This window comes from Boleophthalmus pectinirostris, unplaced genomic scaffold, assembly GCF_026225935.1.
Source record: "Boleophthalmus pectinirostris isolate CB_2022bp ecotype Guang Dong unplaced genomic scaffold, ASM2622593v1 HiC_scaffold_18, whole genome shotgun sequence".
In the NCBI taxonomy this organism is placed as follows: domain Eukaryota; kingdom Metazoa; phylum Chordata; class Actinopteri; order Gobiiformes; family Gobiidae; genus Boleophthalmus; species Boleophthalmus pectinirostris.
The window spans coordinates 19,693,411-19,706,063 of record NW_026571133.1 but is presented as its reverse complement, the minus strand read 5'-3'; the positions used below and the strand labels follow the sequence as shown (position 1 = coordinate 19,706,063).

The 12,653-nt window shown below is 37.1% G+C and overlaps 2 protein-coding genes across 5 annotated transcripts in view; one reads left to right on the top strand and one right to left on the bottom strand.

Moving 5' to 3' along the window:
- Positions 1 to 63: 63 nt before the first annotated feature.
- Positions 64 to 3,303, bottom strand: LOC110161641 (zinc-binding protein A33-like). 4 transcript variants are annotated; one of them, XM_020926428.2, is made up of 6 exons: positions 3,247 to 3,303; positions 2,639 to 3,082; positions 1,637 to 2,023; positions 1,537 to 1,559; positions 1,013 to 1,131; positions 64 to 813 (listed from the first exon to the last, which is right to left on the bottom strand). In XM_020926428.2, exons 2-6 carry the CDS (start codon positions 3,053 to 3,055, stop codon positions 263 to 265), a joined length of 1,497 nt encoding a protein of 498 aa, XP_020782087.1. In that variant the 5' UTR covers positions 3,056 to 3,082; positions 3,247 to 3,303; the 3' UTR covers positions 64 to 262. The 4 variants fall into 4 exon arrangements, with proteins under 4 accessions (XP_020782087.1, XP_020782088.1, XP_020782089.1 ...); XM_020926429.2 differs by having other exon boundaries at positions 1,637 to 1,867; positions 1,928 to 2,023; positions 2,639 to 3,293; XM_020926430.2 differs by having other exon boundaries at positions 1,637 to 1,861; positions 1,928 to 2,023; positions 2,639 to 3,293.
- Positions 3,304 to 4,249: 946 nt separating this feature from the next.
- Positions 4,250 to 12,653, top strand: part of ptn (pleiotrophin) — a 53,645-nt gene continuing 45,241 nt past the window's right edge. Inside the window, exon 1 of the mRNA XM_055153858.1 lies at positions 4,250 to 4,333. The gene's annotated coding sequence lies outside the window, so the exon portion shown is untranslated. The remainder of the gene's footprint in view (positions 4,334 to 12,653) is intronic.

Here is a 12,653-nt window from a genome sequence, read left to right as displayed (position 1 = left end):
CACACCAGCGTGCCTGAAGCATATTTTTCTTGGGTCAGGTAAGGTTGAATAATAGGCTCGATCTCTGCAAAAATTTATTTATTCTGATGATCATAACAAACCCAATTAAATGTGACAATACTTAAATCAGGTACGTGTTAAATAAGTAGGTTGTCATTGTCCAACCTAATGGTGGATAACAACATCAAAACACATCAAAAGTAATAAAGAATTTGACAACCAAGCTGTGGTAGAAGGTGAAATAGTGGAACTTTGTGCATGATTAGAAAGGCATTAGTTCTTGAACTTTGACAGAAACATTAAGAGGTTCAATCTTTAAAGGACATTGCTGGCAGCCCACCCAAAAATATGGAAAAACTGTTTCAGTGATGGCATGCTTGAATGTGTAGATGTGCGTGTTATCATGTGGGTCATGGAAAGACACTCTCCCTCTGTCACAATCCAGCAGCACTCTAATCTTCTCCAGATTTCTCTTCAGGTTCAGGCGTGTTAAAGGAGATGTCCCAGCAAAGTACATCTTATGATAAAAGTACACGGACAGGTAACCATTCTTAAGCACAGATGACACCTTCTCTTTCCTTTGAACAGATTGTTTGGCGACGCCCACCACCCAGGCTGTGTTACCGTCCACGCTGACATCCCAAGCGTGTTTGCCTGAGGTGAATCCCTCTGAGCCCAGGACCCCCGTGTCAGGGTCGAAGCGCTCCGGATTGTCAGGAAGATTCTTCTTGTTGTCACTGTCATGAACAGTTCTGAGGTCATCTGACAGCACGAGCCAGGGGGCCGCTGTGTTGGGGTCCAGAGTGACTGGGGCTGAAACACGACAGAAAGTCAGGACTCTGAGGTAACACGATATGACCACCTCTCATTCAACATCACCTCTTATCAACATCAAGACATCTCCTTAGAGTGGCCAATCAAAAAGTTACAATTACTGAATTTACTTTAAAATTCAATTGTCAACTATTTTGTGGCTATGTTACTAAGCTTAAAATATCATCATTATACATACTGTATGTAATGATTTTACTCATGTTCTTCCACACATGATATTTAAGGGATCCCAAATATTTTGCCACATCTATGAGGGCACCTGGGGCCATTAATACATCTTCAGAATGAACAGTGGCTCTGCAAACAACAACAACAAAAAATCTAAACAATAATGGTTCAAATATTGTAACAGGTCATCAGAAAAGCTTAACTGTCAGTGAACAAAACTCACAACAAATTAGGAATGCACAGTTTGTCAGTACTTGTATCAGTTGTAAACTTACAATAAGTAATAAACATTTTAAACTGTAATAACATGTATTAATAGGTGCGCATTACAATGAAGGATAACGTAATTAAATAAGTAAGGAAACAGTATTATAATTAATACATGTAGTATCTCAAATACCAAAATATACTGTATGTATAGTAGGTGTGCCCTATGACTAACTGACCGTTGTTGTGCGTGGGTGTACTCTGTCAAAGGTAAATCAATGAATCTTTACTGTAAAAAATAATGAACATAATCCTCAAAGTAAGTACCTGTCCAGTGTGCTTTGGCTCTTCTGAAAGACATTCAAAATACAAGTATCAAAACCTTGTCATAAATACAACAGTAGGTGAGGTATGTTGTTATACATACATAAAGTATAGATACACCGTCCAAAGCCATCTGCTCCTCCAGGGCATTGACACTGTCAGACACAGCCTGTATGTTTCTAGACATTTCTTCTGCCTTTTCTCTCATTGCTTGTGCCTTGTGCTCCTGCTCTCTCCTCAGAGATTCCACCCTGGCTGCCTCCTCCGCTTCCAGAAAACTGTGCAGGATTTGAAACTCCTCATGTGTCTTCCTCTCCACCAGTTGTGCCTGAAACTGAAGCATCATATGGTAGGTTGTTGACTGTAAATAGCCCACAGTACAAAAACACCTTACCCGTATGTGTGACTCACTGTCCTCATAGACTTTCTTCATGTTTTCAAAAGTAATTCTCTTCTCCAGCAGGGACTCTAAGGTTGACTTCACTTTGTCCTTTGTATGGAAATAAGAATTTATATGAAAAGCCTTTTTAAATTATTGACAATGTCTTCTGTTTCTCCAATGGCAGTATTTGTCACTATATTTGTTGAGCTTAGATCATTGCTTATTCAAAATGTGTAGATTTAATTCTTTCTTAATTCTGACTTAATTTTGACTTAATTCTGAAGCTAATACTGCATAATGCACAAGTAATCTGGCAACAGCTAAATCATATTCTGTATCACTGTTGTGCTGCCATCACCGTGACACCACCATTGTGATGGGTAAACAACTGCTTAACTGCTGTGAGTAGACTGTATGAACTACTTTTATTTAAAACACTAAAATAACTGATATTTTAGACATTTGCAGACAGTGAACAGACTTATCAGACTCATAAATGAGCCATTTCAGTTATGTTTCACGCTGTGGTGTTCTACAACTCCGTATCATGTGTTAAAACTGAATAACGTACGGCTCCTTGTTGAATGTGTACCTAATGCACATTTACAAATTTTCTCTAAAGTCACAATATTAGCAACATAAGACTGAAAAGAGTGTAAAAAACAGTAACCATATACCTTAAGTAGTTGGAGTGAGTAGATTGAGAGGCAATGGTGAATTTACCTTGACATCGACAATGGCCTCGCTCACAGGGCAGCAGTCATGTTGCTTGTGCTTCCTTGAGGTGTGACAAACCACACAAATAGGCACTTTATCCACGAGACAAAATAGTTTAAACTTCTCTCCATGATAAGGACACATCTCCCCTGGGTCACATTGCAGTTGTCCTCCCTCTGCATCATCACTGTCCTGGATGTAGGACTCACACAGGTTTCTGAGGGTCAGACTGGGCACAGGGTCGTCTGTGCTCTCATTTCGGCATAAGGGACAGTCTCTTCTGGGCCTGTTGCGGGTCCAATACTGCTCCAGGCATAACTTACAAAAACTATGGCTGCACTTGAGCACTACAGGGTTGTTAAAGATGTCACAGCAGATTGGACACGAAATATCAGCGTCAGAAAAAGAAAATCTACCCGCCATTGCTCCTGTCTAGGACTTTCAGTTCTACTGAAAATGAAAGTATAGGAAAGGATCAAAAGAGCAAACAATGTCATTCATTAATTTATTACTTGTTCACTGTTAGAATCACTTTTAATATTTGGATAAATAATGGACTTATATCATATTTTGTTGGGTTGTCATAGGATAATTATGCAGTGAATGAGACCAACCTGGTGCTGGAATGATCTTTGACTTGATAAAGCTGTTTACGTTGTGCACTTCCTGGTTTGTGTTGTCACAGAAGGGGGCGGAGTTACTAGACAGGGAATTTTAACCCTTTAATTACATAAATGCCCAGAAGCCAGTGTCTGTCAGTGAGTTTTACACAGTCACAGAACACCAGGATATTCTTGTATGTTCATAGTTGTTAATAACTTACAACTCATATTTTCAGATAGATTTTCTAAGATAATCAACCCCACTCATGCCACAATGGGGAAGTTCAAGGATAATGTGTGGGGATATAGAGTTTATGACTGGGCTTGTCACAATAACAAATTTTGAAATGTTTAAATACAGACTATTACAGGCGATAAACAATAAGTAAATACAGACAATAAACAATAATGTTGAAACTAAACCATAAAGCATAATTATCCCCAAAACAATTCTAAATGTACAGGCTTGTTAAAAAGACATGCGCTGCCATGAACACAAAATACAAAACTTTAATAATTAGTTTGTATCTGTAATTAGTCATAGAAGTTATTTATTCAACCTTCTACAGCTCAACTCTTATCATATGGCAGAAAAATAACCAAAAATGTCCTATAAGGTACAAAGAAAAAGTACACATGATAAATACTGACCCCCAAAAATTATTGTTCCATCTGTCATGTTGGAAGATAAGTCGATATAGTGTTTATCATGACAGGCCTATATATGACTTTATTTGTTAATGCCGGTATTTTATCAGAAGCAGTACATCATTTTAAACTGTCTCCAAGTGTTGTACTCCGTAAAACAAAAAGTAGACAAACTGAAACTCTTCACTTGAGTTACCCCACTTTGGTAAATGTATTGTGCAATGCCTGTGCAGCTATTCAAGTGTGGAATATTTATTTTTTATTCTGTCTTCACACCGCAGCTGTCCCAATTCACTGCCAACATTTTCTGATGAACTGAAACTCGCAGAAACTTTTGATTGGAGGAGGGTCACTCTGTAGGAGCTCAGTCATCAATGAAGGCAGATAACATGCTGCTCTGAATCATCGGAGCCTCTTGCAGTTCTGATTAGAGCCCTCTCCTCCATCGCAGGTCAGAACAAAAATTACTCAGGCTACGGTTTAATTCATTTGTGAAGAACTGATGAATCTTGTGCCTTTGTTCTTTGTTTAAAATGCGGAGTCAAACAAAAGCATGTTGGAGGACAGTATTGTTTGTCATTTAAATTTTTTGACCTGCCATTTAGGGATGTGTTTGCAGAGGCATTGTTTCTTTGAGTCATCATTAGTCACTTAAGTGTATTAAAGACAATATTACTACAAAAACAAGCCATTACAATTGACATTACAATGTTTTTTTTTGTATAAAAGATCTTCTTGTACCTCTTTGGCAGTTCCCTTTTTCCACTGAGCCTCGCTCCTCTGTTCTGGTTTTCTATGTTAAACTCTATAGTATAGAGTATAGAGTCTATACCATGTAACAATCACTTCCATCACTTAGGCCTATATGTCACGTCCTCATTTCATCAATTTTTTGCCTACTTTATAGAATCAGGTAGTTCAGGCCAATGTATTGCCCTATAAAACAAATAGAAGGTCTTCTTGGGGTTCCCTTTCCTACATACATATTCATCATTTCAGTTTTGTTGCCATAGACAGCTACAAAATATCCTATTCCATTATTATTATAATGGATTAATCAGTTGATACTTTTATCAATGTGAATATGATATATGATCTATTAATCTGCGTATTTATCTATTCATTATAAGTTTGACAACAACAGCATAGTTACCAAAAAGAGTCATGTCTAATGGTGTAATGGGAACCAACTATTGTATCGAGCACTATATAATGTTGCCACTAGATGTCACTGTGTACCCAAGTACAGCTTGGTCAGCTTTACCTCATTTTCATACTACACTGGCACTGCAGCACTGATAAGGAAAGTTCTTGTTTAGTCCATTTATTGTTTTTAAGTCATTCCCACATAATCTCATATTATTTGTACATGCTTTTATTTGAAGTGCCTCACAAATATAGCAACTTGAAACCTGAAGTGGTTAAACACATTTACCTGCCTGTCAGAGTCTGCAGCCCCTTGTAAATTGGTTGTCAGCCGGTGTGACCAGGGCTAATAGTGATTCATTATTGCTCACACCCTTCTCGTGCTCTCGGAGGTTCATCTGAAAGGGGATGGAGCAGGGGGTGAAGTGAATGGGGGGGTGGATGGTCTGTGTCAATCTCCCCAAACTAATGAGTGCGGGCAGCCTAACACAGAGCAGAGACAACCCCAGTCAGAGCTGTCTCACTGCCTTATACTTCACATAGGGCATCAGCATCACTTTCTCCAGAGTTCAGCTGTGAGGAGTGTTCGCAGATGGAGCACATTAAGTTTGAGGGAGGTACTGATGACAATAACAATGTCAATGTATTTGTAAAACTGACCAAATTTAGCGATATGCCAACAAATGTATGGAAACTTGGTAGAACAGGGAACTTATCATAAAGTAGTAAACTATTAATTGGCAGCAGTGGTTAGCCAAAAGATCGTGGGTTTGATTCCAGAAGGGAGATGTTGCATGTTCTTACAGCTAACTTTTCCCCCATTACTTTTAAAAACATGTGCGTTTGGTTTATTGCGTCTTATCTTTATCTTATCTACACAGATTTCTTGTACGACTCGTGTGTATAATGAGAAATGAAGCGTTTTACCTTTGCCGTGATTAGACTGCTGGAGGCTGGAGAAAATAATTCAGTTCTATTTCTGTTAGGTTTTAGCAAATCCGTGCGAACAAGAGCCTCGGGCGTGGTACCTAACAAAGGCCTATATGTCAGCTAACTGTTTCAATATGATAAAGTTTTAATATCCAAGTAAAATTTAAATTAGAATGATTACAATTAGTGAATTATAAGGGATGTATTAGTTTAGCAGTTATGTCAGACTTTAAGATGCTCATATAACACATCTGAACTTAACCTTGATTTAAAACATTGAAATTGTATCCCTTTTGCAGTATTTGTTGTAATAATACATTATTAATACCGTTTATATTTCAGCAAGTAAGTAACCAATGATGTAACTCAGGAAAGTACAAGTCTGCTTTTTTATGGGCAGCAACTTTTCATATCCATTTTCTTTTGATGAGGTGATTTGAGTGTGATTGATAATTAATACATACACTAACTTTGCCTAAATGCAGTATTTTCATATGCACAAATTTAGCTTGGAGGAAAGCATGCTAAAATATTCAGAAAACTGTTACATGCTATAGCTGCATCACAATTTGATTTTAATTATTCTTGTTCTGTATGGTAATAAGGGTGCAATCTCCGTTGAAATTTATGCATGAAATAATTACAATCAAATGAAAATAAGGAACAAAAAGATTACAATCAGTAGGTAGCATGTAGCGTGGAGAAGACGCTAGTATTAACCTCCTTGTTTAGTGGTAATTGCTGCCCATGATACAAAGAAAACAGTGACAGGAACATCAGAGCTGTATTAAATGTTGCAGCATCATCTTTTTGATCTTTTGCAGATTAAAATAATTCTGACACCTCACCAAATCACTTTCATGCTCTTCACAACATGACTCATAAGCGGCGGGCTCCACTGTTGTCAAATTCTAGTGCAGGGAGGCTTTCATTTTTTAGTCGTTCACACATGACTTGACTGCTCCATGTAAATTGGATTATTGCAGAGTTTTCAACGGCGCTTGCAAAAGATTGTTGCTTGAGATGAGGCAGATGCTTTTTTGGTTGTGTGTATGTAAAGGTTTAGTAATGGTTCAACAATTTGATTTCAGAGTTTACTTTCTTGCCATCTTTTTTCCCCATCACATGCTCATGGATATGTCAAAGTTATGGCAGAAGTTAGTCCAACTCACTCGGAGTGCGTTAAGTGCAAATTGCCGTAGACTGGTCAAAGTGAATATCAAATCTGTGTGCAACCTTTTTCTGTCCAAGTTCTCAGGCTTGAGTCATGTGCTTTTTCACATGAGTTTCAGCCATTAAAGAGATAGTATGTATGTAAGATATAGATTTTAAAGTTCATAAGGTTGATCTGTCTATTTCCCCAGATAAATATATAAATAAGTAAATATAGCTAACTATAACTTTTTGTGATAACAATTGTAATGATGATTTCTTCATAATTAGAAATATAATCATAATCATAATCTGCGCTCTCTGAGTGCTTTTCTAGTTTGTTTTGTGTCAAAATGTATATCCTTATATGTATCAATATTAAAATTACATTTATTAGCATGATCATATACTGAAATTGTCTAAGCTAGTAACATGTGAAATACGGAATTGTGTTATAAGAATAATGCATCATATTTGACTTCCTAATTCTTGTGTGAACGTCATAAGAAGACAAGAGCCTGCAAAGTGACATGAACACTTTACATTCTATTTATTTTGTATGAAAGAGAGTTTTTAATTGTCATGCTGTCTTACGGGTTTGAAGTGAGGAAGGGCTGTGGCTGTCCAAAAATTGTTGCCAAAGATTTTTTCTTGTAATACTATTATTATGTAGAACAATGCAATGCCTAGACAGTTATCATATCATAAATCATATATTCTGGGGAAAGCAATAAAACCACTGGCTGCACTGGATTCTCAGAAATCAGGAAGGCAGTCTCTAATATTAAAACTGAGTATCGAACTCTTTTGTTAGTATCGAAATGGAGTTTAAAATTGTAGTAGTAGTTGTAAAGTTACTTACTCTGCAATGTTTTTGTCTACATATTCAAGTCAATAATTACTTATGTCAATAATTTATTTAATGACTCAAGTGTGAATCAATATTTGAGCAACATATACATCTCTGAAAGGTCAGAGAAAGGTGTTGGCATATTCAGTGGGTTTGCATTTTTTGAATAGATATGTTTTTGTTTTTTATTATTGGTGAAAAGGCCTGAGGCTTAGTATAAGGTTCCCAGACTCTCCTCATTCACACAAAAACACAGTTATATCAGCAATGCACCTGCTTACTTGTACACACATGCCTGGGCTCTGCGTCACAACCCAACATAGTTTAAAGGAGTGACATCAATTCAATAAGCTGAAGCTGACAGGGACACGGCAATACAGCCCCACACAGCTGCACACTCTATCTCTCTGTTAACTCATTTCCCCTCCTGGCTTCCTCCTCTCTCCTCTGTACACCCAAGCTCAGCAAACCAGAGTGATGACAATTTTGTTTTAGCCGGATGAATCTGCTGTCTTTGATGACCCAAATTTTTATAACGTTTTTTCTCTCGACTGCTGCTCTATCAAGAAAAATGCAATAAAAGAAAGTGTAGAAATAGTGTCAATGTCAGGCGATTTCTCAAATGAATTTCTCTTTTTTGAGTTTGTCGGGTTATCTTGACATTCCTGAGAGACTGATGTATCAAAAGAGTGGTGAACTGGGATTCTCATTAAGATTAGATCAAAGCAGAGAATAGGAGGCTGTAGGACCAGGATGACCATGCATTGACTAGCCCTATGTGGGTCATTTGATTGAGTTAATGCCAGAGTGGCCTGTCACTGGCTATGTGTCAAATTTGCAATGACGTGACACGAGGGGCTTCGGGCAGGAGCCTGGGATCTCACTTTCAAAGTCACTTTATTAGGCTCAAATCTTATTGGTTTAGCACAGCCGGTCTTCATTTTTGCACATTATTATATGCAAATAATTGTTTATCTGTACTCTGAGATTATTGTCTTTTTAAAGGACTGAACTCTAACTAATGTTTTCTGTCATTTAAATTTTTCAATCATTTTAGTGTATAGTTTTATCTATATGGAATGTGATGAGTGTCACACAGAATTTTGTCATTACAAAGAGATACGAACTCCTTGGAGAGGGCAGCAATATATTATTTACCAAATTGAATAAGTGCAGAGCGAAATCTGCAATGCTGGTGTTTGTACTGATAAAGATTTAAAACATACAGTGCATACATTATAAGATATGTCATTAGGATTTTAAGTGAATACGTTAATATGATGGGATAATTATTACCTCAAATACCAGAACAGTGTCTTTATAGATCACAACCCTCACAGGACCCTCTGCCATATCATTGTGCCTATTAGAGTCAGATGTGGAGACAGCTCCTGTCCTGCTGGCTCCTTGTTGGGGTGAAAAAATGAGATGTGGTTTTGTGCGTGATGCTTCACAATCCCTTGTTGACCCTTGTGGGTTTGCATTCACATAATATGTGTTCTAGCAGCGTATAACATACTCACTGGTACCAGAGGCATATAATGTGCTTGATAACAGACCTGATATAGCCATGACCCAGACATGAGGTTTTGTTTTGCGAATACTCAAAGGATGTCGTTTTGTCAGGTGGGGTTTTGTGTCTATATATCCCACACACTCCACTGGTTCAAATATTGCACTTCCTGACAGGACTCTTTTTTGACCTCATGGCTAATTAGCATTCCTGGGGCACATCTCAGTAACAATTCTGAAAGATTATATTAATATTTCTTATCTTGCCTGCAGGGATGTTTTGAATGATATAAATCCCAGTTGCTAGAGAAAGGGATTGGAGCTTTGGCCTGAGTTAAAGGTGTCCAAGGAGTATGTGACTGGTGTAATCCTATCATCTGGGCAGTCAGTGCACTCTGTGCACTATGAAACACATACCCTGTCTGAAACTATCTAAACACATGCAGAGAATTCTATCACCACATTAGGGCCACAGCTGCCACCAGCAACATTACCACCACCACCCACATCATGCGTCATCCTCTACCTCACACACAGACAGTGTGTTTTGGGACGTTATTTTACATTTGAGCTTTATTATGTTTCTTAATCATAATTACCTCAACCAGCTTGTAAACAGTACCTCTAAGGATGGGCAGTATGACAAACACACTTCATTCAGGTTTTGATTTGACTTTTAATGTTAATTTCTTGAACATAAACAGTGCTTACATTTGAAGTTGCTGTACCTGATTTATACTTTGTGTATAATGTTAATGTCTTTAGTGGTCCTTATTCCTCACTTACCTGTGATACATTCCTAGCATCCTAATTATAAATATTATTAAGTACTTTATAAGCACTTTTCACAACTTTCAGAGGCCAGAGCACAGTTAACCGCCAAAGTAAAGCAAAAACAATAAACAGACATTAGAAAAAAAACAAAAAAACATTTCTATAATTATTTTGCTGAGAATAAAACACTATATAATTAAATGCAGAAAGCAAAGTGGTCTCATTTTCAGCTTAAGAGCAGGTTTTATAATACACCTGAACTGGGGAAAAAATAATTTTATTGTATTTAATGTAACAATGTGTGTACAGCCCCTTTAATTAGTACTATTTAAAGAGGGGTATTGTACTTCTATGGGGTATTCTAGTTAGGGTTGGGCGGTATCCAAATTTTGATACTCTTAAACTGTCTCAGGATTTTACAGGGGTATACGTTATTACTGTATTACCAAAATGTTTTAGTTCAACTTTGGTAAGCTACGGAGCCGCACCACTGTACAGTCTATGCAGACTTATAATCTCTAAAAAGTTAAACACGGATCATCTACAATGCGACACACGCACAGGACAGACTCACCATCAGCCGCAACATCCTCTGTTGCAGAAAATACATATATTCCACTGAGTCGTGTCCTTTAGTCCGACAAAAGATGAACCACATCAGCAGCACAAGAAGCGAGCTGTTTTTATCAGCGCTTACAGTTCATGCAAATTAGCCACGCAGTTTTAAGTTTTGTTTCTGTAAAACTTAAAGAAATGTGTGCCTGAAGCCAAAATGCTGCCAAATTGCAGAAATACTAGTATTTTTGGGGGGGACCAACTTGCTCGCAGGCGGACTTGCCGTCTTGTCTTGGCCTCCCTTATGAGCGTCACGTGACAGCGGAACGAAACTAATCGAACTTCATCTCCCCAAGCAACATTATAGACACTATTACTTTTAAGTCGTGATAGCATTAAATTGAAAATACAACCACACATTAATTTGTGCTGAGCAAACAAATTTAGATATCAATAAATGAAAATATTATATTAGGTTCTTATGCGCTGCAGATTTTTTTAATGCCGGTAATGAAACATACAGTTTCGACTGCTCACTAGCGTCTTCCTCAGAGTGGTCACGTGATGTTGCTGTGACGTGTCTGGTCAGACTGATCTCTAGATTAAATATACACAAACATCTAAACTGACATTCAGAAATCACTGAATCTCGATTAATATTCAATTTAACATTTGGTTACTATGTCACAGCTTTGTGTAACAATACAGTTTATTTGTATCTATATATATATATATATCTAAATGTTGTGGTCTATACTCCAAAATACCTTACGTTGTATTTTGCATTATATCTCTACAAACTGTTCATTCTGTTCTGTTCACTCACCTACTTTAATTAAAAAGGTAATAATAATAATAATAATAATAATAATAATAATAATAATAATAATAATAATAAAAACCTAACAAGGCATCGTTAGTCATTTTATCTGTATGATAAAGCCTAAAATTATTCTTGGCAGGAGAAGTATTATAAAATGATCTGCTCCATATGCACCATTCTACTCTAAGTCCTTAGAAACCTTATTGAGCCTGTTGCCTAAGTATTTTTAATTTGAACAGAGATTCACAGTGACATATTCTCAAGGCATGACCAGCTAAAATGACAGATTTTAAATGTGCTGCTCTTTTCATTTCCACAATGTTTACCAAAGCTGCTGCTTGGTGGAAATGAGCCTACATTCCATGCGGTAACCAGGCGGTCTCTCCTCCTTCTCTCTTATGTATAGGTTAGCTGAAAAGATTTAGAGGATTTCACTATTGGCCATGTTGCTGGGAGACTGCAGGGATGAATACGTTGATTGCATCTCACACTTAAACACATACACAGAAATGGTTTATGACACTATTTGTGCCTAATTTTTTATGACATTTATATAGACTAGAATAGTGTGTTTAGATGACTTAGCGATAGAGTGCATTTAAATGTCATATTACAAGTGCTAATGATTTTTGTGCATTATTATGTGCTTGAAAGCAAAAATGCTTAGGCAGAAAAATGGTAGCTTGTGAAACAAGTGGAGAAGCTGATAAGAGACTGTTTTATCTTTGCAGTTTCTTTCACAGAAAACTCAAGTGCAGCCAGCCTCCACTCAATATTGATAACAACAATTGCATAATGAGACTATCCTGAAGCTTGGCTGAGTTCTCAACTTGAAATCACAGGTTGCATGTGGGCGAAGCTGAACAATATCATGTTTGAAGTCATTTTGTTTCTAATATTATTTTAGAATGCCATTCTTACTAATGTCATTACAGTTTTTTTTATTGCTTTGTCACATTTTGTCAAACATTTAAAGGTCCTATATGACACAAAATTGACTATTGTTAGATTTTAGACATACTAGAATGT